The 23,614-nt window shown below is 40.0% G+C and overlaps 1 protein-coding gene across 3 annotated transcripts in view; it reads left to right on the forward strand.

Annotated features, from left to right (window-relative positions):
* The window catches only part of LOC126263694 (SHC-transforming protein 1), a 99,163-nt gene extending 75,990 nt beyond the window's left edge, over nucleotides 1-23,173 (forward strand). For all 3 annotated transcript variants that reach the window (XM_049960819.1, XM_049960820.1, XM_049960821.1), the window contains exons 7-11: nucleotides 3,029-3,222; nucleotides 8,197-8,319; nucleotides 8,504-8,613; nucleotides 21,838-21,948; nucleotides 22,055-23,173. In XM_049960819.1, coding sequence (XP_049816776.1) covers nucleotides 3,029-3,222; nucleotides 8,197-8,319; nucleotides 8,504-8,613; nucleotides 21,838-21,948; nucleotides 22,055-22,177 — 661 coding nt within the window. In that variant the 3' untranslated portion in view covers nucleotides 22,178-23,173. The remainder of the gene's footprint in view (nucleotides 1-3,028; nucleotides 3,223-8,196; nucleotides 8,320-8,503; nucleotides 8,614-21,837; nucleotides 21,949-22,054) is intronic.
* The last annotated feature ends 441 nt before the right edge of the window (nucleotides 23,174-23,614 follow it).

The raw sequence follows: 23,614 nt of genomic DNA on the forward strand, positions 1-23,614 counted from the left end.
GTTCTCTTGTGTAAATAGGCAAAGATGAGAGTGCAACCAAAAAAAACTCTTTACCTGCAACACTTGCTTCCATTATTGCCAATACTTGAGATATGGGAGTCTTTTTGATATAATTACACAATTCATTAGTATTTGTAGTGCTACAAAATGAGTGAAAGAAGTATGAATTTGGTGATTGCAAGTGACTAACATCAACAGACTTTAAATATGTCTCCTAAAATGTGTGTGGATTGCTGCTGTGCTTCAGGAATAACTCTGAGTAAGCTTTTCTTTAGAAGATGGGATAGTTTTTGAATTTGACATGCATCTGTAAAGTTACATAAAGCCTTGAGACCGTTAAATTTGGAAAGACAGATTGAATTTGACAACAAAAAGGGACCCATAATATTGCAGCACACTTGCAACATTTTTAAATTGAGAAAGTGTCAAGAGGTGGTTGGAAGACATTTTTTTGCCTTTCTGTGCAAACTACAATTTTTGCTGCAAACCAATAAGCTACAAAAATGTAATAGCTGAAGAAAGTCACAGAAATCATATCACAAGTGTCAAATGACGTTGTAATGTAAAAAACAAAAAACAAAATCATTTTGAATGTTATTTGGGAGGTGAAGCTGAAGTGGAATCACAACGAAGTTATTTGCCTAAAACTGTGAAGGAATTGACAATTTCTCAATTTTTGCTGAAGAACATTCATTGTGAAATACTTGTATTGTTATCCTGAAAATGCACAATTATATCATCTTTGTTGGTATGGAGCATATTTTCTTCAGTGTGCAGCAATGGCAAATCTTTGAAAATCAGATAAACATTCTGATGAAATGTTTATAAAAATAGTTGTACTGAAATCTTACTTAAAAGCAACAAAAAGTACACTTGTTTAATAAAAGACAAAGAATTGGAGCATTAAATATCTGGGTTTCAAATATTTCCATTATTCATAATGTTTTTTATTCACAGATGATGATATGTAAATGAATGTTTCGCGGAAAAAAAAAAATTATCTGGTACTAGTCAAAAGATGTTACCCAAAACTCGACTCACTGAAATGCCAGACACAAAGTTACTTTAATCTAAGTGTTGCTCATTGAAGATAAGTTATCAAATGTTGCTATTGAAATTGTCTAACTATAGACATTCAAATACTTTATTCCATACAATAATTGGTATTGATGCCAATACCTAAAGTTGTGTAGATATGTTGATCACATTGGACTGAAAGTACCTATTTTATCGATATACCGAATTTTGGTTACTTTTTATGCATTTTTAATTTTTTTCTTGAACACAAATGGTTCATTTATTATAAAAGGCAAAATATGGAAATTATGCTGCTTCATCAACCAATTTGAGTGTAAAATAAACAAACATAATCAGGAAAGAACACATACTGCAAACACAAATGAAAGTATAGGATTGATGTAGATTTTGTACCACATACGTTTGTTATTATTACAAGCAAAACTATTCGCGTAGTGGAAGACTTCTGTGTGCTTGAACCGTTGTATTTCTGAAACACTGGCTAACTTCTCTAGGTGCTTATTTCCAGAGAGCCAGTTTCTATTGGGTAACTGTGGCTCCTGCTTCTGAGAAAATACACCGCAAAGCACTGAAGTTACCATGTTAGTAAATGTTAATTATTGCTTATTTATGTAATCCAGGGGAAATGGCCTGCATGTTTTTCCATTCTTCTCAAGGTTTGATTTCAAAGGGCTGACTGGATTTGTTACACACGGAGGTACGTGTTGTGACTTGGCAAGACAGCCAAGCCACTAGGAGGTAGCCGAATGGCACGTGTTTAAGCTCACGCAGGCTGGCGTGAGGTCTGGAACAGTTAAAGGAGTTGAGTCTAGTAAAAAAAGTACGTAGCCTTTGGAATACTTAACTTTGATCCATAATTGGTAAACATCGGTCTGACGGTACATGCATCACAAGATAAATAGCAAATGATAATGGCGCCTTGCTAGGTCGTAGCGAATGACGTAGCTGAAGGCTACGCTAACTATCGTCTCGGCAAATGAGAGCGTAATTTGTCAGTGAACCATCGCTAGCAAAGTCGGCTGTACCACTGGGGTGAGTGCTAGGAAGTGTCTCTAGACCTGCCGTGTGGCGGCACTCGGTCTGCAATCACTGACAGTGGCGACACGCGGGTCCGGCGTATACTAACGGACCGCGGCCGATTTAAAGGCTACCACCTAGCAAATGTGGTGTCTGGCGGTGACACCACAGTATGTCTGCTAAATCATCATGTCTGCTCTTTTTCTGGCCATGGGCAAGCTTGTTAACTGATTTTTAAAAAGCATATTTACAAGTTCTTCTTCCTCATATTTGCCAGAACTGTTACAGATGAAAGCCTTTTCAGTTTTCTCATTGATATAGCTGCCCAGAAGCCAGTAGTGGTGAAGGGGTTTTGTTGCAGCTGCTGCACATCTTAAGTAGATTCCCAATCCTTCGTAACTCAGATCAGGACAAGGTTCTTAAAAATACAGTTCTATTAAATTACCAGTGTCTTTCTTCATAAATTTAATTTACATACCCTACTCAGCCACTTTTCCAGGGTATTGGGTCCATGCTTAATATCACTTACCAAAGTTATTAAAATGAGATATCTTCATTATAGACTCTGCATTGTATATAGTTTTTACTATTGCACTTTTTCTATATCCGTATAGGTATTGCACATATTTTAATTACCATAAAACCAGTAGTGAAAGAGTATTTTTACTCACACCACTTGATAATTTCAGTAGCATTTCTTTATTATTCGTTATGAGCCATGAAATTATTGAATATCTGCTATCAACGCCAATGTTATTATCAACAGAAGTACTGATATCTACTCATTTGATAATGGATCATCCTTATGTCCATCTCAGTAGACAGGCTTTTAAGATCAGAGATCTTGTAATCATTATTTGAATTTCCAGCGTTTTTAAATTTTTTTGTGAAGTGGGGTATTTTGCTGCAGATTTTTCTCTAACCATTGTTGGCTTATAGACTATGTGGGGTCACTGAAAAATACTTTCTACAGATCTGGTGGTGTTGTGGGTGCAGACCGAGAATATTATAATGATCTGCCAGGCAAGGTACCACCAGAACTGGGGCCACCACCACCTGTTCCCCCGATGCCAGCTGGAATGCAGCGTGAGACTCGTACAGTTACAGCTGTTGGCAGTGGTACAAACAGTGTGTTCCCATCAACCACAGACCGCTCAACAAGCAGAGGTAAGTAGTACACTATGTGATAAAAAGTATCCGGACACCTGGCTGAAAATAACTTAAAAGTTTGTGGCGCCCTCCATCGGTAATGCTGGAGTTCAGTATGGTGTTGGCCCACCCTTAGCCTTGATGACAGCTTCGCTCTCACAGGCATACATTCAATCAGGCACTGGAAGGTTTCTTTGGGAACAGCAGCCCATTCTTCACGGAGTGCTGCACTCAGGAGAAGTATTGATATCGGTCGGTGAGTCCTGGCTCGAAGACAGCATTCCAAAACTTCCCAAAGGTGTTCTTTAGGATTCAGGTCAGAACTCTGTGCAGGCCAATCCATTGCAGGGATGTTATTCTCATATAACCACTCTACCGCAGGCCGTGCAGTATGAACAGGTGCTCGATCATGTTGAAAGATGCATTCGCCATCCCCGAATTGCTCTTCAACAGTGGGAAGCAAGAAGGTGCTTAAAACTTCAATGTAGGCTTGTGCTGTGATAGTGCCATGCAAAACAACAAGGGGTGCAAGCCCCCTCCATGAAAAACACGACCACCTCCGAATTTTATTGTTGGCACTACACACGTTGGCAGATGATGTTCACACCCTGCCATCCGATCACCAAATTGTGTTCCATGATTCGTCACTCCACACGACATATTTCTGCTGTTCAATCGTCCAATGTGTACGCTCCTTACGCCAAGCGAGGTGTCATCTGGCATTTACCGGTTTCGTGTGTGGCTTTTGGCTTATGAGCAGCCGTTCAACCATGAAATCAAAGTTTTCTCACCTCCTGCCTAACTGTCATAGTACTTGCAGTTGATCCTGATGCAGTTTTGAATTCCTTTGTGGTGGTCTGGATAGATGTCTGCCTATTACACATTACGACCCTCTTTAACTGTCAGCGGTCTCTGTCAGTCAACAAATGAGGTCGGCCTGTACGCTTTTGTGCTGTACGTATCCCTTCACATTTCCACTTCACTATCACATCGGAAATAGTGGACCTAGGGATGTTTAGGAGTGTGAAAAACCTGTGTACAGACATATGACACAAGTGACACCCAATCACCTGACCACGTTTGAAGTCCACGAGTTCTGCAGAGTGCCCCATTCTGCTCTCTCACGATGTCTAGTGACTACTGAGGTCGCTGATGTGGAGTACCTGGCAGTAGGTGGCAGCACAATGCACCTAATAGGAAAAAGTAAGTTTTTGGGGGTGTCCGGATACTTTTGACCACATAGTGTAATTACATCTTACAAATTTATAGCACCAGGTATATTTTACACTTATTCATGGCATACATGTCTGTTTCTTTGTGCAGTTATTTCCCATACTTAAGACAGTCCCATTGTACAGAAGTTTTGTGTTACTTATTCATGGTAATTTCCTTCAGTATTCTTATCAGGATGCAACTTGGATGATTAAAATTAGACTTGTCACTATAACTGTGTTATATAGACAAAGTAAGGTCAGGAAATTACGTAAGCAACAAGGCCACTCAGCTATTTCTTTAAATGACTTAGTGTCACATACAGCATATGATAGATAAGCATTCAAACTGACTGAATGTTTCCTCGCAGATTAGGGGACACTTTCCAATAAATCTCATTGAAATGTCGTAAATTATGTTTTCCAAATTACTTTTCAACATTTGTAAGTTAGGTAAGTTAGAAATAAGTTGTCACTTCGTACATGTAAGATCATGATGAAAGAATTAAAAATGAATAGATTATATCTCATTAATACTTGTTTCATAGATCATGACTACAACACTTTATGTGTAACATGCCAGTTTTCACAAAAGTTTCATTACATGGTATAATTCACCTTTTTTTATTTTAATGTGTGTGTGATTACTAATTTATATCCAAAAATTCATCTGTTGAGTAGGAGTTGTCATTCAGAGCTTCTTTTAATTTGTTTTTAAATACTGGTTATCTATCTGTGAGACTTTTGATACTATTTGGTAAGTGACGAAAGACTTTTGTAGCAGCATAATTCACCCCTTTCTGGGTCAAAGGTAGATTTAACCCAGAATAGTGAAGATCAGCCTTTCTCCTAGTGCTGTAGCTACACACATTACCAATGCTTTTTGGATGGGCTATTAATAACAAATTTCATAAGTGTGTGTGTGTGTGTGTTTTCTTAATGATGAATTACCCCAAAATAAGTAGTGAATGAAAATAGACAAGTAAGCTAATTTACTGTTATGTTTGTCACCAAAATTTTCAATACCCAAACAGCATAAGTAGCTGAACTCGGAGTGTTTCAGTAGATCATCAGTGTGTTTCTTCCAATTCAGTCTGTCACCATTGCATGCACCCAAAAATTTGGAATATTCCGACTTGGCTTCTGACTTCTGTTCAAACTTTGTACATAATGGTGTTATGACATTTACTGTACAGAACTGCGTATATTTTGTGTTATTAAAATTTAATGAATCCATTTTCAGAGAACCACCTATTAATTTTCTGAATGTCACTATTTACAATTCCCTGAACTAATTCTTCTTTGTTGGGTGTGATTACTATACTTGTATCTTCAGCATAAAGAACTGGCTTTGCATCTTGATGAATTAGAGGGTGGCAAGTCATTAATATATATTAAGAACAATAAGGGGCCCAAGACCACCCTGTGGGACCCCATTCTTGATACTTCCCCAGTTTGAGGAAACTGCTTATTATAGCAGGAATATGGACAGATACGGAAAAGAAATCATTTCATATGCAGTTTCCTGTGGTTGGCTGATTGAGAAGGGAAAAGCCGCAGTACTGTCATGGTCAATGCAATTTTCAGTTATGGATGGGACACATTGTGGAATATTAATGCAACAAGTTTTGATGGAGTCAGTGGCCTGTGATTTGCTTCTTACAGGAAATTTGTTGATCTATAAATAGAGACCTTAAAAATTTGCATTTTGCAATAAATATAAGAGTATAGCTGTGAATTCTCTCTCTAAATTCAAAAATGTTAAATTACATTATTTCATAGGTATTTGTATCCAAATTAACTATTTTATTAGAGATAGTTTGAAATAGGTTTATTTTCTGCATATGAATATCGAAATGTAACATTTTATGTTACTGGTGTTGCACATTGTTTGGCAAAGCCCAATTTGGAAAGATGATGTGCAGAACAACATGCTTGCAGCATAAAAAGTGCACAAACACAATTATGTGTAAGTGTGCTTCTTGTTTCTAGTGCCATGCCAGTGGTGGGTGCTTGAAAGGTCTGTATAAGATAAAACACCATGTAACACAACACAGTACTCATTTGTGGGACCTAGCATCTTAGAACAAACAAATTTGTACATTTGTTTGTTAACTAAACTTCAAAAGTTGGTATAATTGGACACTTTTATCATGGCAGTTTTAAGTGGTGTGTGTTTTGAACTGTGGTTGTGTCGAATACCATTAGAGGTTGGGCCGGCACTATCTCATTAACAATACCCTGCCAACCTCGACAAGGAACTGCACAGTCACCATTCCCAAATGCTTTGTGTTATGCATTGCTCATTGTTTACTTTTCTTATTTTAAAATGAGTGAAAAGACTAATCCTGGCCCATCATAAATTTAGATTGCAATCCTCACAACAGCAGAAGGGATCAGTGATCCCTGTGATAGTGTGTTGGTTCTGCTTTCGCAGAACACAGGTGTGGGCTGCTGCCCCATGAGAGGGAGGTTGGGTTCATGTGCCCACACCACTCCTCTCGACTCCAGCAGTCTTAATTCTAGCTTGTTTACACTCGCAGCCATCTGCTGATATATAGTACCCAGATTTTGCACTATAGCGACTGGAAAAGAAAACCTGTCAAGTTTTCCAGCTGCACCAAATTTCTCCCCCTAACGTTCAAATAAATTTATTTTCGGTTCTACTCCTTCACTATGTGCCTTCTAGGTTCTGTCTATAGCAGTCTAAGGTATGGGTCACATGGTTATGAATACCCACAAAAAGTCAAAATTAATATTGTGCTGATTTTGTAATCATCAAATTACGTGGGAAAGAAAAATAATGTTGAGGAAAACCTTAAATCAGATACACATTCAGTTCACTGATTGGGGGAATGCTTCTGCTTCTCAGCAGAACAGTCACTTGTTGAAAGATAAAAAAATAAGAAAACAAAGTCCATTAAAAAATGTTGAAGTATTTGCAAAAGTGAACATTCCAGTAAAAAAGTTTCCCAATCAGCACTTTTTTAACAGTAAATTTCAAGGCACTAAGGTTTTGTCTCCACTCAGCTAGCATTGTTCTTTTCAGATTTCTGGCACTTAATATACAGTTTTCCATTTTATGCATTGTTTTCAGAGGTAGACCAAGATCTTGGGAAATTTGGACATTAGTCTATTTGGACAAGAAGTCTACACATGATCACATATTTGTTGTTGTTGTTGTTGTTGTTGTTAACAGCAACAACAACAACAGATATGAGTACAGTTTTAATGGACCAACAATGAAATATGTAACCAACTATGTTCTACAATTCTGTACCCTCACAAGAAAATAGTATCATCTGTCTAGAAAATTCCAAAGTTGTTAATTGCATCTTTGGTAACACTGCAGTCTAAAATATAAGCCATAAAGAAGATATCACAAAAAAGTGATGTTGTAGCTATTAATCACAAATATCTTTAATCAGTGGGTAAACTTCTAATATCACTAGTCTTGAAGTTTGTTTTGATGTCTGCCTTCCTACTGTTAATTGTCATAAGAGAAGTTGTTGCCCCCTTATAAAAAAAATTACCTGTGAAACATTCAGAATTTTTTTACATTGTTAAATATAAAACCTCTGTCATGAATGGTTGAAAAATTCATTCATATTGGAAGCTGCAACTATTCTTTATGGCTGTATCACTTATGCATTTGCAGATAAGTAAAATTTCTAATAGAATGCCATTTGCCTTTAATGCTGTAATGTTAACACTTTTTGACAGTGTGAAAAACTTGTTTATGCGTATTGATTAAGATTCATGCAAGTGGTTCTCTACACAGATGGTGTGACCAGTAACCTGATTGATCTGAGCACAGAAGCACCTCCTCCACCACCAATGCCTATGCCACGTAGGGAACACGAATATGTTAATGATGTCATCACAAGGGATGTTTTTGACATGCGTAAGTATAAGTTTAATGTACATAGCATTGTTGTCCATTATACACATCCCATAAACTCCCTATGCAACTATTTGTTGCCATAATCTGTTGTTCCCTTACTTTCTGCTTCTAAAATCATTTTCCTAGAGATCAAATTGTATGTGTAAATTATTTCATTGGATCTGCTTTGAAACTACCTCAACAGAACCATTTGCAACAGAAGTGGAGGGTATTGGTCAGAGAGCTCAGTTGCAGCGTGAAGCATGGTTTCATGGACCTGTAAGTCGACAGCGTGCTGAAGCACTTCTTACTCATGTAAGTACTTACTAGACTAGTACTAGAACTCATAATACTGTCTCCTCGCAGTAAAGGTTGCAGATATTTGTATTCCCCATGTTTTCGTTGTTGTAGTCATCATCGTCATCATTGTCTTCAGCCCAGAGACTGGTTTGATGCAGCTCTCCTTGCTACTCTGTCCTGTGCGAGCATCTCCATCTCTGATAACTACTGCAACTTATATCCTTCTGAATTTTAATAACGTATTCATCTCTTGGTCCCCTCCCCCCCCCCCCCCCACAAAGATTTTTACCCTCCAAGCTTCCCTCCAATACTGAATTGGTGATCCCTTGATGCCTCAGAATGGGTCCTACCAACCGATCCCTTCTTATAGTAAAGTTGTGCCACAAATACCTCTTTTCCCCGCTTCTGTTCAGTACCTCCTCATTAGATACGTGATCTGCCCACCTAATCTTCAGAATTCTTCTGTTGCACCACATTTTGAAAGCTTCTATTCTCTTCTTGTCTAAACTATTTATCGTCCATGTTTTACTTCCATACGTGGCAAGACTCAATTCAAATACTTTCAGAAAACACTTCCTGACACTGAAATCTATACTAGATGCTAACAAATTTCTCTTCAGAAACTCCTTCCTTGCCATGCCTAGTCTACATTTTAAATCCTCTCATCATCAGTTATTTTGCTCCCCAAACAGCAAAATTCATCTACTACTTTAGGTGTCTCATTTCCTAATCTAATTCCCTAATAGCCTTTCACTCCTTGTATTTTACCCCTGCTACCTTCAGAATTTGAAAGAGAGTATTCCATTCAACATTGTCAAAAGCTTTCTCTAAGTCTACAAATACTAGAAACTTAGGTTTGCCATTCATTAGTCTATCTTCTAAGATATGTTGTAGGGTCACTGTTGCCTCGCATGTTCCAACATTTCTGTGGAATCCAAACTGATCTTCCCTGACTTCAGCTGCTACCACTTTTTCCATTCATCTGTAAAGAATTTGTGTTAGTATTTTGCAACTGTGACTAATTAAACTGTTAGTTCAGTAATTATCACACCTGTCGACATCTGCTTTCTTTGGGACTGGAATTACTATATTCTTCTTGAAATCTGAGGGTATTTCACCTGCCTCATACATCATGCCCACCAGATGGTACTCTTTTTATGGCTCGTTCGCCCAAGGCCACTCCCGGGGCCTTTTTTCGACTTACATCTTTCAGTGCTCTGTGAAATTTTTTATGCAGTGTTGTATCTCTCATTTCATCTTCATCTACGTCCTCTTCCATTTCCATAATATTTTGCTCAAGTACATCGCCCTTGTATAGACCCTCTATATACTCCTTCCACCTTTCTGCTTTCCCTTCTTTGCTTAGAACTGGGTTTCCATCTGAGCTCTTGATACTCATACGGGTGGTTCTCTTTTCTCCAAAAGTCTCTTTAATTTTCCTATAGGCAGTATCTGTCTTGCCTTTGGTGATACATCTCCTCTACATTCTTACATTTGTCCTCTAGCCAACCGTGCTTAGCCATTTTGCACTTCCTGTCGATCTCATTTATGAGACGTTTGTACTTCTTTTTTGCCTGCTTCATTTACTGCATTTTTATATTTTCTCTTTTCATCAATTAAATTCAATCTCTCTTCTGTTACTCAAGGATTTCTACTAGCCCTTGTCTTTTTATCTACTTGGTCCTCTGCAGTCTTCACTGTTTCATCTCTCAAACCCACCCATTCTCCTCTGCTGTCTTCACTGTTTCAGCTCTCAGAGGTACCCATTCTTCTTCATTGGTATTTCTTTCTCCTGTTCTTGTCAATCATTCCCTAATACTCTCTCTGAAACTCTACAACCTCTGGTTCTTTCAGTTCATCCAGTCCCATCGTACCTTTTTGCAGTTTCTTCAGTTTTAATCGACAGTTCATAACCAATAAATTGTGGTCAGAGTCTACCTCTGCCCCTGGAAATGTCTTACAATTTAAAACCTGCTTCCTAAATCTCTGTCTTACCATTATATGACCTATCTGAAACCTTCTTGTGTCTCCATGTCTCTTCCACATATACAACCTTCTTTCATGTTTCTTAATCAAGTGTTAGTTATGATTAAGTTATACTCTGTGCAAAATTCTACCAGGCGGCTTCCTCTTTCATTCCTTTCAGTCCATATTCACCTACAACTTGCCCTTCTCTTCCTTTTCCTACTGTTGAATTCCACACATCATTACAGTGACTAATTTTGTATTGTTTGTGTACTCATTATCAGAACAACATATTTCTATTATTTATCCAGTTCAGGGACCCCTAATGGCCGAACCAATTGTTAGAACTGTATTACTTTGCAACTGTGACCTTAATAAATGACCAAACAATGAAAAATCAGTGATGGAATAACAAAAATATTGAAATGGATAGGTTTGTATCAACAAAAGTAATACATTTTTGAAAACATAATATCTAGTCACCAAGCAGCGGCAGAGCAACACAAACGTAAAAGCTTTTACATATGCAAGCTTTCAGAGCCAGTGGTTACTTCTGGCAGGAAGGTTATAGGGGAAGAAACAGGAGTGAAGGAAAAGTACTGGTGAGGTTTAGGAAAAAGGGTAGAGTTCAGAAAAGTCGCCCAGAACCCTGGGGTAGGGGAAACTTACCGGAAGGTATGAGAAGGAAAGACTGATTGCTGTGAACTGCATCAGACAAGATTTGAAAACCTGAGAGTTTAAACTTGTAAGGTAAGGAAATATGCAAGACAGAGATTATTGCTATAACATCGTGCATGAGTTGATAAGAATGAAAAGCTAAGTGCATTGTATGTGATGGAGGTGGGAGGGGACAGCAAATATTAGACAGATCAGAAAATTGAGGGAGTAGAAACTAAAACTGAGTGAAGAGAAGAATAGTTGCTGTCAAGAAATGCTAAGACTGTAGAAATTAATTTAAATTAAGACCAGGTGGACGATGAGAACGAAGGACATGTTGTAGCACCAATTCCCACTTGTGGAGTAGTGAGAAACTGGTGTCCGGGCCAAGTCTTGCAGTGTGGATAGTCACAGGGGTATGAGCATAGGGTAGGGAGATGGATGCAGTAGGAGCATAGGGCCTGACAAGGATATGTGGAAATTGAGAGGATGACAAAAAGCTATTCTAGGTGTGGTGGGCAAAATCTCAAGCAAAATGGATCTCATTTCAGGGCATGATTTTAGGAAGTCATGAAGTAGCTGATAAATACATTCAAGATCAGGATAATACTGAATGACAAATGGTGTACTCGTAAGTTGTTTTTTGGATGGGACAGCACTACCAGGATTGGATATGACGGCCCGGGACTTCTACTTTTGAACTAAGCTGATGACCAGTGAAGGCTGAGGTGAAAATGGTGGTGTATTGCTGTAAACTGTCGGCATCTGAACAGATAAGTTTGCCTTGAATGCCAAGGCTGTATGAGAGGGAGCATTTGACTTGGAAATGATGGCAACTGTCAGAATGTAAGTACTGTTGTTTGTTAGGAGGTTTAATGTGAATGGAAGTGTGTAGCTGGCCTTCAGTGAGGATGAGGTCAACATCAAGGAAAGTTGTATGGGCTTCAGAACAGGACCATGTGAAATTTAATTAGAACATCTTTAGAGATTCTATGAATTTTAACAGATCAGTGTCGACATGAGTTCATTTGGCAAAAACATTATCATTGTATCTATACATTGATGACATAAATTACATCTTTGCCATATGGACTCATGGTGAGGCTGACATGTTAAAATTCCTCGTATTCTTATTCTGAATCCCATGAAATTTTCCATGATGTTGATCTCATTCTCACAGAAGTCCAGCTACACACTTCCGTTCACATTAAACCTCCTAACAAACAACTATACTTACATTTTGACAGTTGCCATCCTTTTCTCAGTATTCAAGGCAACCGTATCTGTTCAGATGCAGATTCTTTACAGTGGTATACCACCATTCTCACCTTGGCCTTCAATGGATATAATTATCTCATCAGCTTAGTCCAAAAGCAGATGGCCTGGGCCATCACATCCAATCCTGGTACTGCTGAACCCTCCAAAAAACAACTTAGGAGTACTTCGCTTGTTACTTAGTATTAACCTGGTGTTGAATGTATTAATCAACTACTTCAGCAAGGTCATGACTTCCTAAAATCATGCCCTGAAATGAGATTTTGCCCACCAAACCTAGAATAGCCTTTCATCGTCCTCTCAATCTCCACATATCCTTGTCAGGCCCTATGCTCCTCCTGCACCCATCTCCCTATCCTATGTCTCCTAACCCTATCATTGTCCCCACTACAAGAGATGCCCCAATGCTCCTTCCTACTACCACCTGCACCAGGCCTGTAACTGGCAAAACATATAATATCAAATGGAGAGCCACCTTTGAAACGACAAGTCATATACCAGCTGTTATGTAAACACTGATCAGTCTTACACATCGGCATGACTGCCACCAACTTATCAGTTAGGATGAAAGGGCATAGGCAAAGGGTATATACTGCAACACACAATATCCTGTTGCAGAGCATTCAATACAACATGACAGTCGTGACCTCAATGCTTGTTTCACCACGCTTGTCGTCCAGATTGTTCCGCCAGACACCAGTTTCTCAGAACTCTGTAGGTGAGAACTGCTGTTACAACATGTCCTTGATTCTCCTGGCCTTAATTTACATTAATTTCTTCAGTTTCAGCATTTCTTCATAGTAACTATTCCTTTCTTCACTCCATTTTAGTTTCCTGCATACTCCATTTTCTGACCAGTCTATTTTTTACTGCCCCCCCTCCCTCCCCTCTCTCACATGCAATGCAAATATCTTTTTGCTCTTACTAACTCATGCATGATGTTTTAGCAGTAATCTCTGTCTAGCATATTACCCTATTTTCCACCTTTAAGCTCTGTTTTTCAAATCTCGTCTGGTGCAGTCCCCCAACAATTAGTCTTTCCTTCTCATCCTGTGTGATAAGTCTCTCATGACCAGGGTCCTGGGTGACTTTTCTGAGCTCTACCCCTTTTCCTAAACCTCACTAGTCCTTTTCCATCATCCATCTTTATTCCCGTTCAACCTTTCTGCAGGAAGAAGGAGCCACTGGCTCTGAAAGCTTGCATATGTAATACCTTTTATAAATGTGTTCTCCTGCTACCGCTTAGTAAGTAGATTGTTTATCCATCCAGTTATGAAAGGGATAGATCGTTGCTCACCACAGAAGGGCCACTGTTATGTACAGGCGCTTAGGCTCAACTGCGACACTGTGTGCAGTGAGAAGCAGCGTTGGCTGATGTGGATACAGAAAAGATGTGCATTGTGGAGGGTAAGGGCTAGCTGCTGTATGGATGGGGAAGATGTAGTGCTACCTGTGGGAGGGCACCTCCCTCTACACTAACTTCTCAGTGTCCATGGTCTTGCTGCTGTTAAGCACTAACCAACGACTGACCAACTATATTCCACCTACAGTTACTTTTCCTTTAATGGCAGTCCCTACAAACAAATTAGTGGTACAGCAGTGGGTCCCCATATGGCACCATCCTGTGCCAACCTATTCGTGGGCCGTGTAGAAGAATACTTTATGGCCCCCAGAATCACAGACCCCTCACCTTTCTCAGATTCATTGATGTCTGCATGACCTGTACCAAGGCTGCTGTCAACCTGTCCATTTCCACATGATTTATATCCCTGTAATTGTCCTCCCACTATCACCTACTCTATTCCTATCACAGACATTTCCTATCCTGCCAGAGTCGAGGGCCACCTGTGAAAGAGGCTCCGTGATCTGCCAGCTTAGTTGCAACCACTGTGTGGCATTCTACACATTACACATTAGCAATCTATCTGCATGAATGGCCACCACCAAACTGAGGCCAAGAGACGATTGGATCATCTATTTACCGAACATGCTGTACAACATGATCTGCTTGATTTCAGTGACTGCTTCACAGCCTATAGCCTCTAAATTCTTCCCACCAACATCTTTTCTAAATGTAGCTTGTGAGAACTCTCCCTCCAATATACATTTCATTCTTATAACCTGCTAGGGCTTCAACGTTCACTAGTCCCTGCCCCAATCTGCCTCATCCTGTTCCCTGCTCCTACTCCAGATCTGCTTGAGTCTTCTTTCCAACCATCAGACCTGCATAGTCCTTTCCCTTTCTCTCCTCTTATTACTGCTGCAATGTATAGGACGGGTGATGTAGCAGATATTAGTAGTCGTTCAGCAAATTATTTTGCAGTTTTTCAGGCAAACAATTACTGCTCAGTTATAAAACTGAATTTAGATGTCTCTTTAAAGATGATCCACCAGAAGTACACCCCAAAAGTTTTAACTACAAATGAAAATTCAGAAATGAAGTAACTGATACCATAGGTATATAAGAAGAAAAGACTATGGTGCAAGTACATGAAAATTAACTAGAATTAACGAGATGGATACTATATTTGGTGAACGTTGATCAAAAGCAAATGTGAGAAGAATTTCATAGCCTTGTTAGGACAATTATGTTCCTTCTATTTTTCTTTTGCCTTCTCGTTTCTGTGTCATAAATTTCCGTGTTATGTTATATAGAAATTAATTTTTACTTGACTTTATTCTTATTCAATATATTTTGTTATTGTCCTAAACATGAATTGTGTATTTCTATCTGTTGAATTATGAACACAATTTGTTTCTGTTCGTTTAGTTAGGCTATTATGTAACACACAATTAAATAATAATCATTTCACTAAGTTTATGGACATCCATAAATGGTATAAGTAAGGAAAAATGCACTAGGGAATCATGTTATATAACAATTTTGTATGTTCTGACTGCATTTTGATTTCAAGCTGAAATAAACTTTTTGGAGTAAACTGCTAACATAAAATCCATGTCAAGTGTAATAAATCAAACAGTGGAAAATCCAGGATGGAATGCTACAATATTATGAGAAGGAAAGTTGCTACTCACCGTATAGCGAAGATGCTGAGTTGCAGATAGGCACGACAAAAAGATTTTCACACTAAAAGCTTTCGGCCAATAACCTTTGCATACATACACGTGTGAGCACCTGCCCACCTGCCTGCCCGCCAACACACACACACACACACACACACACACACACACACACACACACACACACACGCGCGCGCGCGACTGCAGTCTCAGGCAACTGAAACCACACTGCGAGGGGCAGCACCAGTGTTTGATGGGAGTAGCCACTTGTTGGGGGTAAGGCTGAGGCGGGGAGGGGGAGGGATGGTAGGGTGGGGCACGGGAATGTAGGATGTATTGCAGGGAAAGATCCCACCTGCGCAGTTCAGAAAAGCTGGCATTGGTGGGAAGGATCCATATGGCACAGGCTGCGAAGCAGTCATTGAAATGAAGGATATCATGTTTGGCAGCTTGTTCAGCAACAGGGTGGTCGACTTGTTTCTCGACCACAGTTAGTCGGTGGCCATTCATGCGGACAGACAGCTTGTTGGTTGTCAGGCCTACATAGAATGCAGCACAGTGGTTGCAGCTTAGCTTGTAGACCACGTGACTGGTTTCACAGGTAGCCCTGTCTTTGATGGGGTAAGTGATGTTAGTGACAGGACTGGAGAAGGTGGTGGTGGGACGACGTATGGGACAGGTATTGTATCTAGATCTATTACAGGGGTACGAGCTATGAGGTAAAGAATTGGGAATAGGGGTTTTGTAAGGTTCAGTGGATGCTGGAATACCACAAAGTGGTTAGGACATTTCTCACTTCAGGGCACGACGAGAGGTAATCAAAACCCTGGCGGAGAATGTAATTAAGTTGTTCCAGTCCTGGGTGGTACTGAGTTACAAGGGGAATCCTCCTCTGTGGCTGGACAGTGGGACTTTGGGAGGTGGTTTGAAGCTGGAAAGAAAATGCACAGGAGATTTGTTTTAGAATCTTCTTCTTCATGCGATCAGGCCCAGAGGAACGCGCGCCACCACAGTTAGAGCTCTCCATCCGTCTCTGTCTTCTGCTATCTGTCTCCAGTTTTCCGTGACTCCCAGCTGCAACAGGTCTTCTCTCACTCCATCGATCCACCTCTTTCTAGGTCTTCCCACTGGTCTGCTGCCTGACGGGATCCAGTCCATTGTGATTTTGGGCCATCTTGTTGCCTCCATTCTAACAACATGTCCAGCCCATTGCAGTCTTTTGCTTCTCATCACTCCCAAGATGTTAGGCTCCTTGTACAGCTCTTCTAATTCAGTGTTATGGCGTCTTCTCCATTCTCCAGTAGTCTGATCTCTGACTGGTCCAAATATTTTCCTGAGGACTTTCCTTTCAAATGTTAGCAGTCGCTTAAGGTCTTGTTTTCGAGTGCTCCAGGTTTGAGAACCATAAAGCACTACTGGCATTATTAATGTCTTATACAACCATAGCTTTAGTTGTTGCGAGACACTTCTACATTTTAATATAGGGTCTAGAGAGTGATAGTATCTGTTTCCCGCCTGCAGTCGTGCATTTATCTCTGCTTCAGTTGATGTTACTTCTGTAAAAAATGATCCAAGGTATTTGAACTCTTTCACATGTTTATACCTGGTGTTGTTCACAATTAAATCTTGAGAGTTCTGGATCTTTCTTCCTATGGTCATATACTCTGTCTTTTCAGAGCTTATTTGTAGACCGATCCTAGCTGCCAATAACTCCAAGGTCTGGATACTTCTCTTCAGATCTTCTTGTGTGCATGCTAATAGTGCAATGTCGTCTGCATAGGCCAGATATGTAATGTGTTCATTACCAGTTTGAATGCCCTTGATGTTTTCTTTGTTGAAATCTCGCATTACCTTCTCAAGTGCCAGGTTGAAGAGGACAGGTGATAGCCCATCTCCTTGGCGTAATCCTGTTACAACTTGGAAGCTTTCTGTCATTTGATTGCTACCTTAACCTTAAGTTTTGTGTCATTTAGGCATACGTCTACCAGTTTGACCAACTTCTTTGGTATACCAAACTCTGTCATAGTTCTAATCAGGCTAGGTCTATGTATACTGTCGTAAGCCTTCTTGAAGTCTACAAACAGGAGATGTACCTCTCGTCCGTATTCGTACATTGTTTCACAGACCTGTTTTAGGACAAAAATCTGGTCTGTGGTTGATCGCCCTGCCTGGAAACCTCCTTGGTATTCTCCAATTATGTCTGTTGCTATAGGTTTTATTCGTTCTAATAGGCAGTTGGAGAAGATCTTATAACAGGTGTTGAGTAGCGCTATGCCCCTGTAGTTGTCACATACGGATTTGTCTTTCTTTTTATATATGGGGCATATCACAGCTACCTTCCATTCCTCTGGTATTTCATGTTTCACCCAAATTTGCTCGATTAGCTTGTGGATTTTGAAACAGAGGATTTCGTCTCCAGCCTTGAGAAGTTCAGCAGGAATACTGTCCTCACCTGGACTTTTACCATTCTTAAGGTTTTTAATCTGGTTCCTTATCTCTTCAATGGTGGGTGGAGGATATTCTGGGTCTACTGTTACTGGTTCATCAAACTCAAGTAGTTCGGTTGGTTCATCAGAGTTTAGTAATTCTCTGAAGTATTCCATCCATCTTCTTCCAATTTTTTGATCTTCTGTTAACATTCTTCCATTGGCATCTTTTATGAATCTGTGTTGATGGTATGTCCCTCCTTTAAAACTTTTCACTTTTCTATAAAGTTCTTTATACCTATTTCCATGAAAGTCTTGTTCAGCTTCCTCCATGATCTTTTAACATATTTTCTCTTTGCTTTCCTCAATGTGGCTTGGGTTTGCCGTCGTGTTTCTTCAAACTTCGATTTTACTTCTTCTTGCATATTGCTTTGTATCCACAGTAGTTTGGCCCGTTGTCTCTCCCTGATAGCTCCCTCACACTCCTCATTGAACCATACTCTTTTTCCCCTAGTTCGCTTTGGGATTACTTCTTGGGCTGTTTCTTTAATGGTCTCTGCAATCACCTTCCAGTTCTGATCTACCACAGTATCTCCTTCCTCTTCATTCAAAGCCTCAAAACGGTTTGTTAGTGCTATCTTGAAAGTTCTTCTTATATTATCTTCAGTCAGACTCTCATGGTCATATCGAGTGACTCTTTGCATTCTTTTGTGCTTCCTGGCTCTCCATATTGTTTTCATCCTTCCCCTGACAAGGAACTGGTCTGATCCACATTCCGCACCTCTTGCCGTTCTAACATTTTGTATCCACTTCTTTATTCTCTTCTCTACAATTAGGTGGTCAATTTGGTTCACTGTTTTCCCATCTGGAGACACCCAGGTTCCTTTATATATTCTCTTCCTGTCGAAATCAGTACTACTTATAAACAAGCCTTTTGCAGTCGCAAAGCTAACCAGCCTAGTGCCGTTATCACTGCTCACATCATGTAAACTGTGCTTTCCGATGGTCCCCATGAAGGCTGCTTCTTTCCCTATTTTCGCATTAAAATCTCCAAGGATAATTTTGTAATGTTCACTTGGTACATTGTCTAAAACCGTTTCTAATTCCTCGTAGAAAATATCTTTTTTGATGTCATTGCTTTCTTCGGTTGGGGCATAACAATTTATATATGTGAGTTTGTGTTTTCCCGTGTCTATGGTTAGGAGTGAGATTCTGGGGTTGATTGATTTAAAATCTATGAGAGTGGTACAGAGTGATATCTTCACTGCAAAACCAGTTCGTAGTGAGTGGTTTGTTTCTGAGGCTCCATGGAATATGACATAGTTTTCCATTTCTGTAGCTCCGGTTTCTGTCCACCTTGTTTCTTGCAGGGCCAATAGATCAATTTGATACTTATCTGCCTCCCTTACTACACATTTTGCTGCCCCAGGTTGGTATAGGCTTCTGACATTCCAGGTCCCTAGTTGTATTTCCTTCCGTAGTCCTTGTTCTTGCTTAGGTCGTTTTACAGAGATCAGTCCTATCCGAGGCTCTTCTGTGATGCTAGTACCGGTGATTATATTTTCCAGGACGGGTTGGTAGCCCGTCGCCAACCCCCAACCTGGAGGACCAGAATTTTTCATTCGGGGTTTTCTCCCGTAGAAAGATTGGCTTCTCCACGCCTATAGAGGTCTTTCTGCCCTTTTGTACATATACCAGGGAATGACAGGAAAAGGAAATGGTGAGGACAGGTTTGGGATAGGAAAGGGGGCGATAGATCGTTGTGGGACACACTTTGTCTGGCTCCTCCCCTTTGGCCTGTCCGGCATGGGTGACCCTGCTGGTAGCTACGCTACCACCGGCATAGCCCTCCGGATCCGGAGCACGCAAACCTCCTCGCCCGCACGGACAGTGCTAAGTTAAGGCGGTGTCCCCTGAGGAGGTTTGTTTTAGAATAGAAGATACAAACAAAATTTATGTTCAACTTGAAAGAGGTTATGCAGGAACATTTCATATTACATGATTTATTGAAATGATGTTTTTTGAAATCTCTTGCTTATCACAAAACTCCTTTGGCATTTGAATTTTGCAACAGTACCAATCAACACCTCAAGTCTAATGATAGACCTGAAGATGTAAGTGACAGACTGTTTTACACAGCAAATGCATATACACTGCTGGCCACCGTAAATGCAACACCAAGAAAGACAAGAGGTAGCACAACAAAATTTATTTTGTAGATAACATGTTGACCAAGTATCAAATGATTACGTTTACAGACGTCTGTGACATGTGGTTCCTGCCAGAATCAGTAGCCAGAGTAGCCGCCATTGTTGGAGATCACTGCTGCCACTCGTCTCGGCATTGAGTCAAAGAGACGTTGGATGTGTTCCTGGGGTACAGCAGCCCAAGCAGCTTCCACACATTGCCAAAGATCATCTGGTGTGGCAGCTGGGGATGTAATCTGGGTCACTCGTTAAGCAACCATGGACCACACGTTTTCTATCGGCGAAAGATCCAGAGAGCGAGCTGGCCAGGGAAGCAATTCAATCTGGTTATTGACGAAGAACCTTTGGACAATGCGTGCCACGTGTGGTCGCGCATTATCCTGTTGAAATATGGCTGTGGCCGAGCCCTGAAGGTAAGGAAGGACAACTGGCTCCAGCACCTCGGATATGTGGCGCCGGCTATTTAAAGTACCAGCAATGCGTACTGGAGGCGTGCGAGAGTAATATCCAATACCGCCCCATACCATAATACCCGGTGCAAGACCAGTGTGGCGGTGCATAATGCAGCTGTCCAGCATCCTCTCTCCACGGTGTCTCCACACTCGAATCCGACCATCGTGGTGCTGCAGACAGAAGCGTGCCTCGTCAGTAAAGACAACGTCATTCCATTCTGCTGTCCACATCCGTCTGTCATCACACCATTGGCGACGGAGACGTCTGTGGTTCTGCGTCAATGGTAGACGAAGCAATGGACGTCTTGCGGACAGACCACTCTGCTGTAAACAGCGTCGAATGGTACGCGCAGACATTGGATGATGCGTTACAGACGCAATGTGCTGTGCTATGGTTCGGGATGTCACTGAGCGATCCGTCACTGCCATGCGCACAATTTGCCTATCAGCACGTGCAGTGGTGCACCGAGGTGAATGCGATCGACCACGTCGGTCCGTTGTACCCTCCTGCATCCAACGGTCACATATCCGCATTACAGTTGTTTGGTTTCGTCCAACACGACTAGCGATTTCTCTGTATGATAATCCACAATCTCGGTAAGCCACTATCCTTCCTCTGTCGAACTCGGATACTTGATCAAACGATGTTCGCTGTTGTCTACGACGCATAACTGATCGTCTTGTGAAACAACCACAAGGAAAACACATGTGCCGAACGTACACTTGCCGAAATCGCCAAGCCTTAAATGGCGCTATGAAGTGGCGCCACAGGCGCGCGTGATGTGCGTCTGCGCTGAAATTCTAATCAGTTGCATATCTCATCGCTGCAAACCCATGGTGTAAATTTCACTTGATTCGGATGCTTCCTTCAGGGTGTTGCATTTACGGTGGCCAGCAGTGTACCTGCATTTGTAATACTGGCCCCCTTAATATGGTGTTATTGAGACTTGTATTTGTAATTTATTGGTTCCAGTTTTTAACAAAAGTTTTGATCATAGAGCACTCCTGAGCAAAAGTGGGAACTTTTTACAGTGTCTTCTAACTTTGAAATCACTTCCATACAAACCATAGTCTTTCATTTGAACTTTCTTCTCTATGGCAGCCTAAGATTTATCTGCCATATTGTAAAAGTATTGATTTCAGCACGGCCCATAAAACAGTAGATTACTTGCATTGCATTGTACTCTTTTTTTTTAAGTTAGTGGTTGTATTCATTTTAATGTATGCAATTGGCAGGATGGTGACTTCCTGGTCCGCGAGTCTCAGGGATCTCCTGGGCAGTATGTTCTCACTGGAATGCAGGGTGGTGTAAAGAAGCATCTGCTTCTTGTAGATCCAGAAGGAGTGGTAAGTTGCCATCAAAAAATTGCAACCTTTTATTATTATTTTTTAATTTTTTTTTAATTTTTATTTTTGCTTACTTATATATTTTCTGATGTAAATAATCTTTCAGGTTCGCACTAAGGATCGGATGTTCGAAAGTGTTAGTCATCTCATAAATTACCATTGTCACAATAAGCTCCCTATCATATCAGCGGAAAGTGCACTTGTGCTGCGTCGTCCTGTTTGCAAGTGAAGCAGGTTTGTCATTTTCTTTTTGCTCGTAAATGTTCAGACAGTTGTTACTTTCAGATGTGTATGGAAATTATTGATTTTTCTGTTTGTGTTTGCTCTGTTGTATATTTTGTGGTGCCGTGCAGCTTTTGCTGTTTTTTGTGTAGCACTAAATACACTTTTGTGTACTATTATTAGATGATTAATAAGTTAACTGTATATGATATCGCATTTTCCTATTATATAGGTTTAATGATACTATCAAAATGCGCCAGTTGTTTAGTTTTCATTATGGTTTCACGCATGACCTGATTACCTGCTCTTCATAAAATTGTAGTTCAGGTGCATATAGTTTGAACAGAAAAAGCCATTTGATTGTATTCTGGGAGTGACAGTCTCAATTAAAGGGAGCAAATTATATGCTGTACTATGAGAGAACATTACTGTTTTTCCGAGGAACATGTTTTGTAAGCCATGAATGTTTAAAAGCATATAAGTGTTGCTATGTATGTCATTTTATTTTATTTACTTTTCTATAAAGAGTGTATCATATTTTTAAGACAACTGCATTATTGTGTGTGCTCATTGGTGCCAGTTAGTTCTTACAGCTATATTTCAAAAGTAGTGTTAGTAATGTTTCGAAGTATCCTTTCTAATTTTACGGTGGATAGTTCCTATAAGGGACTAAACATCAGCAACCTTGATAAGTATATACTGTGCCATTTACTTTAACTGTATCATGTAATTGTATGTGCTATGTAACTAAATGTGGTGACTGTAGTTGTTTGTGATCTGAATAAGAAAATGAGACATCAGCTGACACATCTTGTTAGGTGTGAATTGGAAGAGCAAGGTAGTTAAACTGAGTACAAAACAATACAAAGGGTGTGGATCTCTGGTTATGATACTGGTATCATTTACTGTAGTCACTTTCCATTGTATGTGTAAATTATTATGGTTGCAGTAAATGAAATAAATGTGATCGTATCACCGTGATTATCATCATAGACAAAATTTTTGTTCAATTGTCTCTTTTTTTTCCCCTCTTCCCTATACATTTGTATTTTTGAAGTGCACAATTTTGGGAGAAAATAAACTTAATTATTGCCAGTCCTGGTAGAATTTTCGTTGAAGAAAGCAGTTATAAATTGTAAGACAATTGCATGAAATATGTGTTGAAAGCCTTTTGCAGAGTAGTAAAACCAAGATCTCCCATAACAGTTATTTCTATGTAGTTGATGATGGATTTACTATAGACTGTACCTGTGATAAGAACATTTATAAACCAGTGTGACATGGAAGATATGTTGTGCTACTTTACTTTTACAGACATATTTGTCAGTTTGAAGTGTCTTGGTTTAGCATTGGAATTGTATGTGATATAAACTGTGATAAATTTTATGGTGTTTCATAATGTGGCAACAGCAATTGCACATCACATTAAACAGTGCTAGGATAT

Source organism: Schistocerca nitens, chromosome 6 (genome assembly GCF_023898315.1).
Source record: "Schistocerca nitens isolate TAMUIC-IGC-003100 chromosome 6, iqSchNite1.1, whole genome shotgun sequence".
Lineage (NCBI taxonomy): Eukaryota > Metazoa > Arthropoda > Insecta > Orthoptera > Acrididae > Schistocerca > Schistocerca nitens.